This window comes from Suillus discolor, assembly GCF_016758755.1.
Source record: "Suillus discolor strain FC423 chromosome Unknown F5147scaffold_6, whole genome shotgun sequence".
NCBI classification, from domain to species: domain Eukaryota; kingdom Fungi; phylum Basidiomycota; class Agaricomycetes; order Boletales; family Suillaceae; genus Suillus; species Suillus discolor.
In genome coordinates, this window is record NW_024541253.1 from 29,498 (window position 1) to 48,723 (window position 19,226).

General features: G+C 43.8%; 5 protein-coding genes across 5 annotated transcripts; 4 read left to right on the forward strand and 1 right to left on the reverse strand.

The window, feature by feature from the left end:
- Positions 1–348: 348 nt before the first annotated feature.
- Positions 349–2,586, forward strand: F5147DRAFT_758075 (uncharacterized protein; the record flags this gene model as incomplete). Its single annotated transcript, XM_041440391.1, has 11 exons — positions 349–412; positions 440–529; positions 638–658; positions 721–795; positions 852–1,066; positions 1,338–1,418; positions 1,507–1,560; positions 1,626–1,808; positions 1,856–2,052; positions 2,217–2,313; positions 2,392–2,586. 11 exons carry the CDS (start codon positions 349–351, stop codon positions 2,584–2,586), a joined length of 1,272 nt encoding a protein of 423 aa, XP_041297507.1.
- Positions 2,587–4,662: 2,076 nt separating this feature from the next.
- F5147DRAFT_524630 (uncharacterized protein) lies at positions 4,663–4,873 on the forward strand (the record flags this gene model as incomplete). The annotated part of the gene is made up of 2 exons (XM_041429967.1): positions 4,663–4,719; positions 4,769–4,873. Coding segments are annotated over 2 exons (162 nt in total), but the record flags the coding sequence as incomplete, so codon positions are not given.
- A 1,094-nt stretch (positions 4,874–5,967) lies between these two features.
- On the forward strand, positions 5,968–7,766 carry F5147DRAFT_833626 (uncharacterized protein; the record flags this gene model as incomplete). The annotated part of the gene is made up of 5 exons (XM_041443876.1): positions 5,968–6,102; positions 6,151–6,588; positions 6,644–6,898; positions 6,949–7,077; positions 7,136–7,766. The coding sequence occupies 5 exons, from the start codon at positions 5,968–5,970 to the stop codon at positions 7,727–7,729; spliced, it is 1,551 nt and encodes a 516-aa protein (XP_041297509.1). The 3' UTR covers positions 7,730–7,766.
- Positions 7,767–12,001: 4,235 nt separating this feature from the next.
- On the reverse strand, positions 12,002–13,441 carry F5147DRAFT_758076 (uncharacterized protein; the record flags this gene model as incomplete). The annotated part of the gene is made up of 5 exons (XM_041440392.1): positions 13,185–13,441; positions 13,048–13,128; positions 12,712–12,941; positions 12,348–12,522; positions 12,002–12,252 (listed from the first exon to the last, which is right to left on the reverse strand). Exons 1-5 carry the CDS (start codon positions 13,258–13,260, stop codon positions 12,002–12,004), a joined length of 813 nt encoding a protein of 270 aa, XP_041297510.1. The 5' UTR covers positions 13,261–13,441.
- Positions 13,442–15,842: 2,401 nt separating this feature from the next.
- Positions 15,843–16,305, forward strand: F5147DRAFT_768764 (uncharacterized protein; the record flags this gene model as incomplete). Its single annotated transcript, XM_041441000.1, has 2 exons — positions 15,843–15,865; positions 15,930–16,305. 2 exons carry the CDS (start codon positions 15,843–15,845, stop codon positions 16,303–16,305), a joined length of 399 nt encoding a protein of 132 aa, XP_041297511.1.
- Between the last annotated feature and the right edge of the window lie 2,921 nt (positions 16,306–19,226).

The window sequence follows — 19,226 nt, forward strand, 5'->3', positions numbered from 1 at the left end:
TGTTGCTATAAATACACACAACCTATGTTTGTATACCCCCATTGAATGAAACTCTAATTTGTTCTTGTACAACTCAAATTCCTGCATAAGTGTTCATACTGATAGTCAGGCATTCTTAGTTGTAAGTTTGCCTGATGTTGAACATATGTTGGAGATTTTTTTTCTGGCATTATAATGTGCCTTGAAATCATTATAACCACCATTATGATCAGATTATGTTGTGATTACTAGATCTAAACTGAGTTTCAATATTGTTGCGATAAGCTCCAAGTTATTATTACATAGTCAGGCATATGTGCAGTGCTCACCGTGACCTTTCTCTGATTCCATCACCCAAGATACACCCCAATGCCCAAGACACTGCCTGCAAAGCAGCAGCGAACATCAGAGACCACCAAGTGCAGCCTTTGCAGTACAGCAATTTGAGCCTGTGGGTTAGCATCACACTTAAAGAAGTGTGAAAAGAGAGGATGGGAACAACGTGAGGATGAAGAACTTGCCGAGATAGTTCGGACTGCTGAGCAAACAGGTAAGCTATTGAATATGATGTTTTAATGTACTAACAGTTATAATTTAAATGGTATAGCACATTAAAAGGAGCATCAAAGACTTCACAAACAACAACGAGGTCTTGAAGGCATACAGTCTGGATCTGCAGGTGAGCACACACACTATCAGTGATTTGATCATGTATCTGACCATTCTGGTATAACTATATAGTGAACCCTCTCACGATATGGGCAGCACAAGACGAAGGCAATGTATCAGAAAAGGAGGGTATAGAGAATAACATTGGTATGATTGCCTTGCCATTTGACTTTGCAAGACCCACTAAATTTCATCTATATAAGACATGCAAGGGTCATCGCCATGTAGACACCTATTGATCAACTTCAATGCTGTTGTCTTACCTGACCTTGACACTCCTGATCTCAATCATCCCGATGAGCTCCCTCAGGCTTACGAGCTTGATGATATCAAAGTTGAATACCATCCACATAGCAAACTTCCTTCTGTTGTACATCACTTTGCAGATTTTTCTTGCAGCTGCTCTTCAGAGGGCCAGGTACCTTGTAACAACTCACCATGGGAACCCTTCCGGATGCGACTGGACTTCGAAGTTGCAGAGATTGCACTTGAAGCTGCAATGACCAAGGAACAGACAAACTGATTGCTTGATCTTGTGCATTGATCTGCCAGTGGCGCAGACAAATTTACATTGCAAAGTCACAACAAGGTTCACTCACTGTGGGAAATGGCTTTGCAGCGGTATACACTGGTGATTGTCTTCCTTTTTGTGTATTTACCAAACCTCATTAATATGTAGTGTGCACTAGTTTCAAAAGGATGTAGTATCTGTTGAGTACGACAATGAGACACATGAGTTCGAGATGCATTATCACCCTCTCTGGGACTGGGTGCTTGATTTATTGCGAGACAGCCATCTCACATCTCACTTTATATGTATTTGATGCTCAACAACTTTCCAAATTTAATGGAGAACAGTTCGTCCACTTCATCAATGAACCATGGACTGCTGATGCCTTCTGGAATGCACAAGTATGTTTTGCAGGTTTCGATTCCTGTATTGTACTTAAAAACTGTCAACATTACTACTGTTGTAGTCTCAACTTCTGCCAGATGCAAAGCTGCTCGTGTTCATTCTGTATGCTGACACAAATAAACTATCTACTTTTGGGACTGTGAAAGGATATCCAATTGTTGCACACATCGCAAACCTGCCTGTTCACATTCACAATGGCAATACGACCCTAGGAGGAGGTCACATTGTTGGTTGGTTGCCGATTGTTAGTATCTTATAATGTGTCGCTACTATTACTTACTATGTTGTTAGGTTGCCGAGGATCAAAAACATACAAGAAAGAAGAGCTTTGTAGACTTCAAAAATGCAGTGTGGCACAAATCCTTCTACCAGCTTCTCAAGTCAATTGAGCTGCACTCGAAAAATGGCTACTGGTTTGAATGTGGGGATCAGACTCAGCACCGTCTCTGGCCTTTGATATTGATCTTAAGCAGAGATTATGAAGAACAGTATGTGTTACCATTATTTTACTGCTCTACTATCAGGCTTACCTACTATTGATGTGTCATGGCATTAATTCATGGTCTGAAGGGCAAGTTTCCATGCCCAGTCTGTCTAGTTCCTTGAGATGAACAATATATGAGCTCATTGTGGTGCTGACTTACTGCCTTAGCTTTGATGCTATTCCACGATGGCCCAACTTGACGCACTTTAAGGCTGTCATGTCAGTCAATTTCAACGATGGTTTATTTCACAAGGATATTTCAAAGGTACGAGCGCCAACTTCGAACACGATTTTTTGTACTGACACAGACTTTAAATAAAAGCTGGTTCTCTTTACAGTGCAGGATGTCCTACTTGAATCAAAGTCTAAGATAGGATACCTCCTTCTACGCTGCATCCACTATTATCTTGAGCTCAACATCTATGCTTCGTTCAAAGTTCACACTGAGGAGACTATTGTGGCTGGAAGGGCGACCTTGGTTACATTCTTGGAATTGATGGACATAAGTTTTTCAGATGCTGTTAATCATTTTCAGTAATCATTTGACTCGTCTGATGTGAACAGGAATATATTACTGTGTCGCAGCCTGAAACGAATAAAAATTGGAACTTTCCAAAAAAGCACATGATCACCCACATATTCGACAATATTTTGGCCAAAGGTGCAACACATAACTACAACACCAAGCCAAATGAGAAGATGCATGGTGCTTTACAGAAAATTTACCTTTGATGTACAAACTTTAAGGATGTTGCTCCTCAAGTTCGTCACATTGCAGTGTACAAGACTAATGTTTTACTTACAAGCTACAGATCTTGAACTATGATCATTGGCTTTTAACATCAGCATGTATGCGTACTGAGCTCTATGAGCTCAACAACTATGTTTGAAAGGCTACCAATGACCCAGAGACAAACAAACCTCTGGATATTGAATTAGCAGCAGACCCTGTCATCCATGTGCACTTGGGTTTAAAGCAAGGCCAACACTCTTTTTCAGACATTGCATGTGCACACAAAACTGATAGAGCCTTCAATGACTTTCAGATAAAGCTAAATGGCTTCCTGAATGTGTTCTTACTGCAGAATGACATTCCCTTACCAGATGGAAGGGCCCTTCGTCTCGGAGCCGAGGATGAGGTGCACTATTTACTCTATGTTGCAATTGACCATCCTCAATGATTTTTCTTGTAGATTACAGAGTTCCAATTCCTACAGGTGAATTATGAGTCCATGGTTGATTGGCGCATGCACCAAGACTTACTTCGGTGCAGCCCAAAATTTTATGGATCACCAAGGTTTGATTGCATCATCATCAAAACTACTGGCAAACCATTCATCACTTGCCTTGTATACTTGTTTGACTGCTCGATTGGTGATACTCATTTCCCTCTGGCCCTTATACATCCTTATGATGCTGGTATCAGTATTCGTTGAAGGCAGGATGTTGATCTGGGATTGTGGTGTGTACGTGCGAAATCTCAGTCATCATCTGAGATCATTTTGGTCCAGTCGATTATCCGAGGTGCTGTGCTCACCAAAGATCCAGAAATGAATGGAGATTACTTTGTTATGCACACTGTGGACACTGACATGTTCCTTCATATCAAGTCTCTTCAAGTATAATTTAATGTTGTTCGTTCAACCATGCACTCATATGCTCTTCGTCCTTTCAGGCAACAGCACAGAAAGTGAGATCCCTCTATCTGGATATGTGGTCGCAATGGCAATCAATGTGTCACAGCTAGAGTTGTACACACATTATTAGTAAAGACCTGCAACTTTGGATTGAGTGAATCAAAGGCATGTACAAAGAAGCAGAAGATGAGGCTCTCAAGATGACTCCTCAGTTATAAATTTGTACTGGTAATCAAATTCAGCAGGAGTGCACGAAATTTGTGTATGTTTGTCACCTCACTGTGTTGGCTTTTGCTGATGTATCAATAGGTCAAGCTCTCGCATCCGCAACACTTAGGCCATTTATGGTGGCCCTCCTAAAGGTCCTCAAATTTGTGACCTGCAATGTGGCATTGAGGTTGTGATCACCACTCCTGGATGGCTCATTGATATGCTGGAGACATCAAAGACCAATCTTCGTCACATCACATATTTAGTCATGGATGAGGCCAATCGCATGTTGGACTTGAGCCCCAGATATGCAAGATTGTATCTCAGATTCGCCCTGATCGTCAGACACTGATGTTTAGTGCTATGTGGCCGAAGGATGTGCAGAAACTCACAAATGTAAACAATCAACATATTATGGTTGCATGATTAATCTCAGTATTTGCAGGACTTTTTAAAAGACATGATTCAGGTCAACATTGAGTCTATGGAACTCACTGCCCACCACAATGTTCAGCAGATTGTCGAAGTCTGCAGTGACTTGGAGAAGCATGCTAAGTTGATCAGGCATCTTGATGGACGCGCTTGTGTCTCTTTATGGTTGTCATGTTATTGATTGTGCAATGTGCTATATGTTCAATATTCTCTTGTTCTGTACACAACACGGTTGTATTGCATTACTGGTGTCACAGATGTCAAGGATCAATATGTAATTGTGAGTGTTGTAGTGGTCCATTACTAGTACTGATTGGCTATTAACTTTCCTCTAGAACTACAATTTCCCTAACAACTGCGAAGATTATATCCATTGTATTGGTCATATGAGAGTAAGTTGCTCTCACTCAGCCCACCAATCCTTGGTCTAACTCTTCTTAGCATACCGGCATGAAAGGTACCTCATACACGTACTTCACTACCGATAACTCGAAGTCTGCTCGTGAGTTTATATCTATCTTGCATGAGGCGAAGGCCGATGTACCACAATAACTAGAGGAAATGGCCATGTACAGAGGAGGGGGAGGTTGCAGTAAGTCTTTAGCATGTCCATATGTTTCATATACTGATTTGACCATTCAGGTCATTATGGCTTCCTTTTCATTCAATACACCGATCACAACCTATTCGATCTTTAGCAATGGCAACAACTCTGAACGATCCTGGCTTGGAGGGTGAGCAAAAAGGTGTGTTTTCTTCACACTTTTTTTCTTTCATTCTTGATACTGTATAGATATGTCTCAACCGACAATGGCAAGTGGGTATAATCCTATTGCAATCAAGTCTGCTTAGTATGATTGGTGGGAGGCTCAAGGCTTCTTCAAGCCTCAGACCACGGAAAATGGGGATACTAAACCAGAGGGCGTCTTTGTGGTTCTGATGCCTCCCCCAAACATCACTGGAAGCCTGCATATTGGTCATGCACTGACTAGTATCGCCGTTCAGGATTGCTTGATATGCTGGTAAATTGTTCAGTGTGTGAATTATTTGTCGAAGGTTATCGATGCTGATTACGGTCTCTAGACGGGATAGGACTTGCAACTCCCATTATTACGTCGAATCGACCATTTGTACAAATTGCTTCACCATATAAAGCAACTTGAAGGGTCCTTGTCCGGTAATATCTTTTCAAGTGTTCTTCATTTTAATACAGATGTAAGTAACTTTATTTCATCCATGACATCTGATCCGACCAAGACTCACAATGTGTGCTATTATACTCAGTAACATGTAATACATATGCATTGTGCTGCAGTAATTAATTGTGTTTCTACTCACTTCACTAAATTCAAGTCACATCCTCAATGATCCATAGTGTCATTGAAGGACTGACCCAGGATTTGTGTACCAACGTCCGGGTAAGTGTTATCATCAAATCACATATGATTACATCGAGGCCTTGCTTCTGTATCACTTACTAATAGGACTTTGATGTTCACACACACCGAAGCAGGCTGCTTCATGGCACCTGACTTCCCGAATGTATAAAATATCAGTAACCTGAGATAATTGACTTTTCCTGCAAGCCCTACTCCCAGGTCCCTTTCGCTTTGCACACTCTGCTGTTCTATTGTTGACCAATGACTGACTCAGAATCATATTTGAATTCAACATCCTCGAGTATTCATTCAGACTCAGACTTGGCAGATGAAAGCAATCGTGACCAGCCTGTTGCTCCACCAAGCGAAGGTGCTTCCATAGAGCATTACCAAGAGGTAGGCTTCATTTGCTGTTCTATTGATATCCTAACATGTTCCATCTAGTATATTAAATACCTTCAGCTTCAGCATGGCAAGCTTCAGCAGTGCAATGCAATGCTGAATGAGAACAATAATGTCCTCAATGCACAAGAGCTGAAACATTCTTGCAAGCACCCTCCTAAAGTGTCGTCCTCCAATACGATATCTTCAGCATTCCAACTGTCATCCACAGGCCCATCTACAGCAAGCGCTTCATCTAAGACTAGTGACACCGAGAAGCTCGTTCTCAGTGTGGCAAAGAAGTATTCAATAACTACTGAAATGTTGCTTCCCGACAAGGTCATTTTTCAAACCAATTGTCCTGACCCTCCAGCCGAAATTTCGAACCCAAATTGTTACACTAAGAAGTCAACGGAGAAGGACACACTTGTAACCAAGCTCTACACATCCATTGATTTTGTGTTGCACCCTCACATGCAAACAAATGCTTTTTATAACCAGGTTCATAATACCTTTACATCGTTTAAATCAATCTGACTTATGAAACCTTGCACAGTTTGGAACTGGAATGCAGCAAGCTCAGTCATCATTCATCAATGGGCTATGTTCCGTGGCAGGTAGTATATTCAACATGCCAAATGAGTATTTCATGTCAAAATTCGACCGTAACTCTGTCCCACAAGTCACACAATTGATCGGATGGGAAACAGGCAAGGGGAAGGCATATGATGTTTTCAAGGTGCCAATCCTCTATCCTGACCATGTCGTCAATGAGAAGAGAGTATTTAGAAATTGGTTGGTGTTTGCCAAGGTAAGTGCATGCCAAAAAGTGTCCGCAGTCATTTATATTTTGTACAAAAGGTTATCAAGGTTGCAGTCTGCGGCAGAATGTCATTATTTCCAAAGGCATGTGGTGGCCCACCTCCCTACGCCAAGATATGGCAGCTCACCAGCTGTACTCCTGGCCTAATTGCCTTTGGCATCACATCTGTAAGGTTTCAGTAGTTCAAATATCTGAGTAGGCACTTATGAGTTACGACGCTGGTAGATGATCTTTGTCCTGTCTCCTGATCAAGAATTCTCAGGAGATGGTGTTGGGGCCATATCTTCAATCCCATACTACTCAGTCCTCCAAACTATCAAGAAAATTTTTGTTCTCAAATGGGGACATGATCACATCAAAACTATTGTACAACAAATCAATACTTATGTCTTTGACAGCGCTGTCAAGGAACAGCTGGATACTCCAGGCACTACAGTGGAGGATGTTACTGATTCACTTGATTGTATTATGGCCGCACTTGATGATGAAAGTGACTCAGATGGGGCCTCATTACACACTGAAACTCATGTTAAAATTGGAACACGCCACCAATCTCCTACTGTTTCACTTCCCCCTGAACCTGCAGTACCTTCTGTGTCTGAACCATCCATCTCAACTCCAAGTCAGAGTCTCCCCACTGCTATGGCCCCATGTGCGGCTACTGCATCAGCTGACATCCAAGGTGTTGAAGGGATCTCTGAGGTGCTAGCGGTGGCAGATACCAAGGTGCAGAAGAAGGCAGCCAGGGGAAAGAGGGCCAAGGCTTCTGTCAATGACACTGATGTTCACCACTCTTCCCACAATACCACAACGAAATGATAGCTATTGTTGTTTGTAGGTCTTCTTATCATGAATCTAGCTCCCTCCATGTTGTATTCAGGAGGCTGTTGATGAATACTAATATTGTAAACACAAAAATGTCTGAATTGATTGTAATGCTTACTAATAATTATAATGACATTAGTGTCTGTCTGACTTACAATTTTTACCAATGTCACTCAACACTCAATTAATTCTAGGACATGTCTGGAGCATTGTTATATCTGTGAGTTCAACCATCTTTACATTCAGAACAGCTTAGACTTGGAGAGTTTATTTAGAGTGCTGATATCGATGGGGCACCATTGTGACGCCCCAGATTCTGTAGATTCAGAGTGTTGTTGTATGCTTGTGTCGCCAGCACTCGGCCGACAAGGCCCTTCTTTTTGTGTTGGTGCTGTATACATCCCTTTTGTTCACCATCTCTACGAACAAAATCCATTCTGATTTATAACTCCCCTTCCAGGCTTGCATGAAAATGGAGAAGTTTGGTGACTCAATCTTAGTAAGTTGGTCCATGTGTGTTTGCATCTTCATTGCTGATACTATTTCTCAGTATGTTACACAACCTCAAATGGTCCTGTTCAGCTTGTACGATGACTGTCTTAAGTCAGTGTCCAGCTACACTGCCTTCTCTCGTCTTATCCTTCTTTGTGGCTTGCAGGTCAACAACGAGAAAGCAAAAATTATTTTGCACCTGGACAAGTCAACCATCACAGAGCCACACTTCATCTGGCCCAACCTTACAGGAAATTGCTGCCCCCTCCATACAGTGCCAGCAGATGGCTGAGCTTGAGAAGGGTAGCAAGGTGCAGGGTCAAGTCACTGCTGTGCAAACTCAGGCCACCAACGTTCACAGTGATATGATTCAGACCGTCACAACGACCAACTACAAACAGCAGGTGTTCAGCAGCAAATCCGATTGGCATATCTGTGCGATCTCTGGTATGCATCTTCCCCTCCATCATGTCAAATTTTTTAGGTTAATGATAAGAATGCAGCATGGATTCAGAGACAATCCTAAAGGTCAGCTTACAGGAAGACAAGGGCGTCACAGGTATGGACGAGCATATATGTATTTCATTATAGATATTGTAATAATCTACAAGACGTTAATCCAAATTGATATTTGACAGTAATTGGGATCTTGCAATTCAAATGCTGTCATGAGAAGAACATTAAAACCATCATGAGAATATGCATTAAAACCTGGAGTTTGACATTAAGATGTGAATCAAAATAATGTGGATATTATCAAAATTATTATAAATTAGAGAAAGATTTACATACTTAGCCTAAATTTGTAATTGAGGGTTTTTTTGATGTAGGTTTGCAGACTTACATAGCTATATAGCAATGTTACAACATTAGATGCCCATACCTAGCACGAGCAAAATTATATCCTTCTATAAGTCCCATGGGTACAATATCGAGGACTCCTCAATTCACTGATGCATAGGCTGAGATAGCCATGGGTGAACTTCGACATTGACTCTGACATGACTGATACAACCATTGTGGATTGATCAATCAATCCTGGGACCTGGCAGGGCCACCCCCAAAACTGGTTCAGGAACTGAGCTCCAGATCACGTACAACAAAGTAACATGTTTGAAAAAGTGTTTGATAAATCAGTCGAGCACTATTCACTGGATGGACATGCGTGGCTCCAAAGACATTACTGTAGTGATGACCCAGGAAAGTTTTAGGGCATGTTACAGAATAACGTCAGTCTTATGTTAAATTTTGTAGCGACCAGGGGGGATCTGAATGCGATCGTGGTCCATTGATCAAATCTGCAAATCACTAATCACTCGTGCATCAGTGCCAATGGCCATACTGCATGGATGCAAGGGCAGAAACACAACTCACTATGCAGAACCAACCGAAGAGCTGCCATGCAAGTGAGTCAGGCTATCAGAGCCACAAAAACTACTGATACTCACACAAGTCTGATTAGTGCAGCCAATTCCTTGACAATCTTCATCAGTGTAACAAAAGTTGTCACATTGAGTGGCGCCAGCCTCATCAACCTGAGAGGGTATGGCAGAGACAGATGATGAGGCTAAAGCAGCAACAACAGCAAGGACAAATGCAGAGGAGAAACACATTATTTGTGACTCTTGTCACTTGTGATAAGAAATCAGGTAATTCTGAAGGAGACGGCTGGCTTTTATGAGCTGAATATTGTTATTTAAAATTATTCTTGCGTGGTTATGCCTTCAGACAGATGGCACTGATCTGTAATGCCAGCAGATTGCCAGCCAAGGTCCATCACCAACCTGGGGTCGAACTACTGTCTACTGAACATTCGAGTTTCCAACCAGCCATCGACTGGGTCCATAACCACTCAACATTTCAGAGTCATCTCCACATAGCTCCAAGGGTTGTCAACATGACGGATGTCTTAGTATGACAACCTTCTTGAGAGCATTAGGGTCATGAATGAGTTTGGCTTGCGCCTCTATCTCCTTCTCCATACCCAGGGCATGTTGATGTGGTATACTGCGCGCAAGTGGATGCATTGGCATGTGAATAGCAGACAGCCACATAATAAGTGCTCTCGTGTTTGACATGGTGTTCCACATGAGCAGCCAGTACATCAGTGAACCCGTGAGGAAAGTAGATAGCAATAAATAACAATATATAGTACATAATCACAAGAACTAGCATAATTTTGCTATTGACAATCACATTGTTATGTTTGGCCTTATAGAGGAAAGACGCATCCCTGATTATCATATAAAATTTTATGAAATGCCATAACGAAAGGGAGGTTCACAACTCCAAAGCATCAAATAATTGACATGAAAATATAATGCTTTACAATGCTTTATCTAATTGCAAAATTTACATGATATCTGTCAGGACAATACTACCTGGAGTAAGTTAGACAGAACTACCAAAAGCGCCAGCATGACAGATTGCCTGCAACAACCTGCCATTTTGTCACCAGCACCAAATTATTCTCATCCTCAGCACTCATTTTGTGAAGCAAATTAATTTTATTTATATTTAAATACTACATATGTATTTACAGGACAAAAATCAAACAGGGAAAGATAGCAGAGAGATGAATGAAAGGAGGGACCAAGGCCAGCAAGGAACCACGAGAAAAGGCCAACAAGGAACCACAAAAAAGGCCAGGAAGGAGCTACAAGGAAAGCAAAGGGAAGGACCACCATGAACAGCCAGAGAAAGGAACCACAAGGAAAGGGAGGGCCACCACGAATGGCCAGGAAGGAACCACGAGGAAAGGAACAGCCACCATGAACAGCCAGGAAGGAACCACGAGGAAAGGAATGGCCACCACGAACGGCCAGGAAGGAACTACGAGGAAAGGCCAGGGAGGAACCACCACGAACGGCCAAGGAGGTACCACAAGGAAAAGGCCAGGGAGGGACCACCACGAATGGGAGGAACGAAGATGCTGAGTCGAGAGGTGGTGGTAGTAGCGGTGAAAGAAAAATTGAAAGGAACTTGTGTAAAAATTTCCATCCTGTGCAAACAATGACAAATCAATTTCAACCACTTGCACTGGTCACATGATTTGAGGTTGTCTGAAAATTCTAAGGTAAAATTTGAGGCTAAGGTGATAGTCACGTGCATGATCTTGTAATTCACGCAATATTTGAACCGATCTATATAGTTTTGTAAGTCAAACATAAATGAGGTAATATGATGTTGCTCAACAAATGGTACCTAATTACACTATCATACCTCGCTGGTTGAAACTCTCATAAGAATATAAATTAGGTTACAAGTGCTAACAGTTCTTTCCACGGTAAAGTCTTATATCACTTGGTAGTTTAAAACATAAATGAAGGGATATGGTATGAGTCAACAAATATAACTTAACTATGCTATTGCATATTGATTGCTGCAATGGCGCAATGTTGTAATCTTGTCACGAACTCCTCATAATAAAATGAATTTTCAGAGATTCATGGCTATGTACCAATAACTAATATTTATTGCCGTATACATAGGTATATTCAGCCATGGCATAATGATATCATCTTATACTTCCCATGGCTACAAAATCAAGGACTCATGAATTCACTGATGTAGGCTCAGTTTGCACAAATGAAGCATGGTACTTTGAGCTCCCCGATGAATCATGAATCTACATCCTGTGTGTAAGGCAGCCATCAATGAACGTGAGTTCGGCATCTATCAAGATATCCCTGTTAGCAAAAACCAGGTGAAGTGTTAGTCAATATACCACCAAATTCATATTTCAGTAGCAGCCGAATCCACGCCGAATGGATTTTATGCCTGATGAATCTTCATCTTCATCTTCTTCGAGAATACCATCTTCAGCTTATAGTTTGTCCTCTTCGTCACTGAACAGTTATTCGGCCTCAGAAAGAGGCATATCATCTTGTCATCACTAATATTAGTGGGTGGGTGTAGTGCTGCCGAAGTCTGGTTCAGTCTGGTTCTTGGGGCAAATTTTCCAAATGCCAAACCGAACCTATGGTTCGGTTCAGCCATTTGGTCAAACCCTGGACTGAACGTCACTGAACGCGTTCAGGAGGTCTGGTTCACGTTTGAACCAGGTTCGACTAAGCTTGGACCGCCTGTTTTGTTATATAGGCTCGAGACCATGATAGACCTTTGTCCGCCCCCACCCAATCCCAATAGCCACCAGTGCTTAGCGCACACGCCTGGTGCACATCAGTGAATGTTGATGTGGCTCGAACATGTGTGGTGGACACTGGGTGGAAGGAGGGACAAGAGGGAGAGATGAAGGTATCATTGTGTGCGCCAGGCGTGTATGTCGAAGTTGCCTGTACATATAAATTGAAATAAAATCAGTACATAATACACATAAATTGAGAACATACCTAAGTTCCACAGTGCTGATGCACAGGGTGGGGTTTGAGGCATGATGTGGCATGTGGTAGGCAACGACAGTATTTTAGTTTCAGATTATGCCGGAGGACGTCGACGATGGGTAGCATGATCTCGTCCCATACTGTCCGCAAGAGGACTATTAGATTGTTTCGCGGCAATTTGGGGCCCAGGGTAGATGTGTGTCGTATTGCCCTGGCGACGTGGTCCTTGAGATTGGTCAGATCTGCGAGAGTGACAGACAGCAAGGGAACATGATGGGGGTCTCCTGATGTTGGGACGATGATGGCGCTACATGAGTATTGACTCGCAATGAGTATGATGACTGGGCCCTGGCGCGCTGCCACTTGCAGGTCTGCATATGAAGGGGGGAGCAGGAAATGCGAGAACTCCCCATGCATGTTACAAGTAACATCGGTCACGTGGCCCCCCTATCATTTTCCCTTCATCCTCGCCCTCACCATCTACCGGCTCGTCCTCCTTTACCGACTTTCCGTTGACCAGATCCTCAGGACCGTTCCCGTCCCTCGCATCATCCGCCTCTATGCACGTGCACGCACGTTCCTCTTGTGATTCGACCACCAATGTGGTCCCGCACCTCTGACTTGGTCTGACTCGTGCCACCAATGTGGCTTTCCTCTTTCTGTTTCCCCTGACTGCGGATTCCCGCACATTGTATTCTTACCGTTGGTCCGTTCCAACGTTTCTCGGTCTCATTCCACATTCGACCACCCATCACTAATCAGGCCCTGATGCCAACGCACCTATACCATTCCCGTATCCCCTTTACCCTTACCTACTGTGCGGTAGCCTTGCCCTTAACCCTCTCCACTTAGTATAAGTAGTCGGTCACCCTGTACTAGATTCCTTAACTTGAATCTACTCAATCTTCCCTGGAACATACTTCCCTCTGAAGCCCCCTCAGCTTCAGTCTCTAGTATCTTTTCTTAGTCGCTCATCACGGCTAAGTCTACCTCGATCGACCTCATCGTTCGGACAAGACTGTCCTTACTTTGAGCGACTTCTCAAGACATCCGTCTACGAAGTCACGTGACACGCGCGTACTGTGATCACTGCCGACTCGTTGTCGCCAGTCTCACTTGCTATACCGGATCCTTCCGGTTACGTCACGAACGTTAGCGGACGACGCCCCTCTTAGGGCTCCGCCTAACAGATCTATTTGAGTGCGTAACAATGCACATAACATTCCCAAGTAGTACTTATCTATATTGATCATTAGCAAGAATTCAAAGTGTTTGAAATTCATATAGCGACATGAGATACCTAGTGTTTGAACATGAATTTGTGACAGTGCAGTACTGTGTCACAGCACGTCACAACTGTGGCAGGCGCAACAGGACCGCGTCAATTTCACCCAGCCCAAACCTGTGCGGGTTCCAGACACATGCCTTTGCATATATATTGACTCACAGTAAATACTTACATATTTAAAAAAAAGTGTGAAGCCTACAAAAATTGAGAGGTTCAAACGGGTTCGAACCTATTCACTACCAGCCCGAACCCCGAACCGCTAGAAAGGTTCGGTTCTGAGTCTTGGTGTCATATCCCGCATTCTGGACCCGGACCAATCACACACATCATTTCCGGACTTCCGGATCCGGCCGACTTCTATCTATCGTCCGGATCCGAACCGCATCTATCTTCCGTGCCTTATCCCTTTGTACGTTCCTTCTCCAGTTAGACTATACCCATTTTCCGTACCTCGTTTCATTTCCGCCTTTATTTTCCTATGTCTTCATCTCCGTCTTCATTTACTATTTTCCGATATACTAGTGTTTGACTTTTCTATATGTTCCGTCCACAGCCTCGCATAGCTTCGGACTGTGCAGACTGACTCTCCGTTAAGTCCTCAGTAGTATATAAACCCTGTAGAATCCTTGTACTTCCTCAGTTCAAATATTATCTTAGACTCTGCTCATTCTCTTCTCTGTCCGACTTGAGTTTCTCCTCTCGTCGTCCTCCGCTAGTCTTAGGATCAATTCCTATAGACTTCTCACCTCCGCCTCTACCTCTGGTAGTCCTCCACTGTTTCCTTTCTAGTTTGGACATCATCCGGATTAGTCTTATCCTTCGTTCCCAAACGTCCGCCGGAATTCCCGCGCATCGGACATCGGACTCCGGACTCATCCGATAACCTTTGGACATCGTCCAACAGCCCTCGGAAGTTAGGGGCACGTACTCGGGTAAGGGGTGCAGTGCATGAGCTGAAGCCAAGCCCTTCGGATCCAACCCTTGAGCACGTTCTTAACACTTGGCCAAACCTTGGACCGGACCATGCGTCCAGTTCGGAAAGGTTCAGAACCGGACTGCAGCAGCACTAGGTGGGTGTGACTCGGAACAATGAATGTAGGGCCTGGGCATTTGAGCGACTCGTCCAGCTTCTTTACTACAGGGAGTTTCATTACAAGCTTCTTGACAATGTTTTCATGGATATAGTTTAGTGCGAGGACGTGAAGTGAATGCACAGTACTGTAGAGTTACGACACTAAATTCATCACATGTCACACCACACTCTGAATTGAAGCTATTCACTGTGACTGTCACACTGGTATTTGCAAGATGAAGCTAAAATGTGACATGTGGTAAATTTGACCGAAAAAACATACAGCACTTCAATGAGACCAAAAATTGTCTTACCTCAATCTAAGAAGTAAAGTGCGACAGTTGCGGGAACGTTCGGGCGCTCGCGTGGTTGGCGCCTATTTCGCGTATTTCGTTTATTTCGTTTATCTCGCGTATTTTGCCAAAGGCCATGTGGTTTGCACTTAGCTCGCTTAACCTCAATTTGGAATTCTCGCGTGGACTCACTAAGACTAAGACTAAGACTAAGTAAGAAGAGTGTGAATGAAAAATCTGAGAGAAATTTTTACAAGTCCAAAAATACTGCCAAACGCGATATAGTGGACAGTAATCCTCACGCCTACTGCGCCGCAGGAACGCAACGGACAAACAACACACTTTTCCTACTATATGGGAAAGGCATCGAGAATAACAAAAGCAATAATAGAAATTTGATTACACATTTGGTTACACAAATCATTACACAACTTGGCTGTTGCTTTTGAATAGAATTCTCGAGTTAAATTGCCTTTCCCTGCAGCCAAGTGTAATAAAGTGTAATACACTTTTTGTGGGTTTCATTTCTTATCAACAATGAATAGAAGTGACTTATCAATGAGTTCAGGCAATTTTCACACTTGCCAAACAACAGTTTGAATATTATAATATAACAAAGATGGATCAAAATTTTCCTATTCCGTGAGTTGTTGACTATAAAATTGCTACATTGCAAGGTGCATGATGCTGATGTCTGCACATTTAGACAACAACCACAGATTACACCAGAACGTGACCGCCAGTCGCAACGTGAACAAGATAGAATTAACAGACTTCAAATGACGTCTCCCACCAGACGCAATCGCCGTCGGGCTGCCCAGGATAATCAGGACAGACCTCCGCCTGCTGTACCACAGCCAAATTTTGTGCCAGCTAATGAGCCACAAGCAGGCCCTGTTCTACGACCTTTTGCATGGCAACCCCCCGCACACTTCCCACATCAACCACTACCAGTTGAGCGATATCCTGGCTTGCCAAGAAATGTGATTGCGCATGTGGAGCGTGCTCATCAGTTTCCTTCTGTTGATTATAATGCTCGCTTAAATGAGCAAATGAATGCTGCTCAAAATGATAGGCGCTGAAGGTACAACAATTCAGATGGTGAGTCTGAACAATGTTGGGTCTTGCAGAACCTAGCTGCTATTCGACCCTAAAGGGTTTCTGGACCAGGCTCAAGGCTCAGAGGAGAGGAAATGTCATAAAAACTGCTGAATACTCAGACTCATAGTAGAACTGGTGAAAAGGTAACTTCCTTATGTAAGCTACAAAAGTGCAAACATAACACTAAGGTAAAAACAGTCTCTGCAAGCCCAGCCAGAAATGAATCCCTACAGCGCCATCAGCGGAATCTCTGTCGGCGACAGGACAGAGATGAAATAAGACAGCAGGCACAGGCAGAGGTTATGGCAGCTAGAATGCAGCCTCCACAGGTACCTCACATTTCTAATGAACCTGCTCCACCTGCTCCCATGCCTCCCGCTCCTGCATATGGCCCTATTCATTATGAGGGTGCAGTTGGACCTCAGAACTTTAATGATCCCCTCTGCTACTTTGCGCCTAATCCTGCACCACCTTTGCATGCTCCGCCTCAACCTGATTACCACCAGTTTAACATCCAGTTTCATCACCATTTCCAGCAAGAAGAGATGGAAAATGAACAGATTAGAAATGACTTTCTTCACAGACAAGCACAAGAGGCATTTCATCAACAGCAGATTCAGCTGGAATTGCAGCAGCAGGAAGCTAGGTGGAGAAATAGAGAGGCTCAGTATGCTTTTGAAATACAGCAGCAGGAAGTTGAGTGGCGCAATAGACAAGCTCAGGAGGCTCATCACATACAGCAAGAGGAGGCTGAGTGGGCTAATAGACAAGCTCAGGAGGCTCATCGCCTACAGCAGGAGGAGGCTGAGTGGGCTAATAGACAAGCTCAGGAGGCTCATCGCCTACAGCAGGAGGAGGCTGAGCAAGCTAATAGACAAGCTCAGGAGGTTCATCGCCTACAGCAGGAAGAAGCTGAGCGGGCTAATAGACAAGCTCAGGAGGCTCATTGCCTACAGCAAGAGGAAGCTGAGCGGGTTAATAGACAGGCTCAGGATATTCAGCAAGCAGGTCAATAGGCAGAAGAGCGCCAACACCGCCAGGAGCAGAGGGATCGTGAGCAACAGGAGTGTCTTGAAGAGGCATTGCGCGAATATGATAACCCTGCTTCTCAGCACCAGCATGAAGACGACGAGGAAAGAAGAGGAACTCAGGAGCAAGAACATCACCAGCAGCGCGATGCAGAGGATGATGAATATATCAACCAGGCGCCTGTCCGAGATATCCCTATCCCAGATGGAGCTCAAGCATACAGAGAGCCCATCAATCGCCACACTCTTGGTCCTCTTAATGTGGAGTGCCCCAACTGCCATGCCATGCATTTTGCATGTGAAAGACTTATGAAACCATCCGCACAAAATCCACAGTTTGGTACGTGCTGCTTGGAGGGAAAAGTCAACCTTCCTCCCTTTCCAGCATGGCCACTCGAGCTGCAACAGGCATATGGAGACAGAACATTTGTCTCCAAGATTCGCCAGTACAACAGTGCTCTTGCATTCACATCTGTAGGTGTCACCATCGAGGATAGGGCCCTTCAAGGCTCTGGCCCAAATGCTTTTCGTATCTATGGATCTCTTCACCACCTTATGGGCAGCCTGATTCCCCCTGAAGGTATTCAGGCTTCATACGCTCAAATCTACATTTATGATCCTGAACGTGCCACCGACATCCGTGCCAACCGACCAGGAAACAAAGGCCTTGATTGTCGTATTCTCAGAGACCTCCATGATATGATCTATCGAAATCATCCCTATGCGGCTCTTTATAAGCAGGCCTATCAAGTTATGAGCGAGAAGCCTCCAGAGCAGCACACAGAAGTTCGTGCACGCATTCACTTTCAGCAGGGCACAGATGGTCGAAGATATAATCTTCCCACTGCTGATGAAATTGCTGTGATCATTCCTGGAGATGGATCTGAGGAGGTATCCGACGAATGAGATATTGTCTTGCGACTTCAAGGTGGTCAGCTGCGACGCATCAGTCAGCTCAGCCATGCATACTTGACCCTTCACTATGTACTTCTCTTTCCTTCTGGTGAGGAGGGCTGGCACCTTGGAATACCTCTCAACATCCCTCAAGGCAGACGTACATGTTCAAAAGAAGTGACCCAGCTGTTATACTATGCCTTCCGTCTTCACCCCTGCCCCATCCATATCGATAACAACAACATCTTTCATGGTGGAAGACTGTTCCAGCAGTATGTCATTGATGCTTGGGCTTCCATTGAACAGAGCAATCTGAATTGGGTCACCAAAAACCAAAAAAAAGCTTAGGGTGGACTGCTACCGAGGCCTGGCAGACAACATCCTTAATGATGGCACAGATGATCTGGCTCAGACAGGTCGCGCAATCATTCTTCCATCATCGCATACTGGAAGCCCCCGCTATATGCACCAGTTGCTTCAGGATTCCTTGGCCATTTGCCGTGCCTGCAAGAAGCCTGACCTTTTCCTAACAATGACTGCAAATGAAAGTTGGCCTGAGATCACTGAAAACCTCCTTCCAGGTAAATTTTAATAATTAATTTATAATGTTGTTGCTAATATTGCTTATGTAGGTCAGAGCGCTGTGGATCGTCCAGACTTGGTGGCTCGTGTCTTCTACCAAAAGCAACAAGCGCTCTTGAAGAAGGTTCGCAAGGGCTACTACGGAAAAGTTGCAGGATTGGTGTACACCATCAAATATCAGAAGTGTGGTCTCCCTCACATGCATCTGCTTATCTTCCTTGACTCAGATCATAAGATAAGAACTGTGGAGCAAATCAACTCCTTCATCTCCACTCAGATACCGGATAGAAATGTGCACCTGCAACTCTATGAAGCTGTATCAAAATACATGCTTCATGGCCCATGCAGTCCAGAGCATTGCTTGGAGAATGGACAGTGCAAAAAGCACTTTCCAAAGT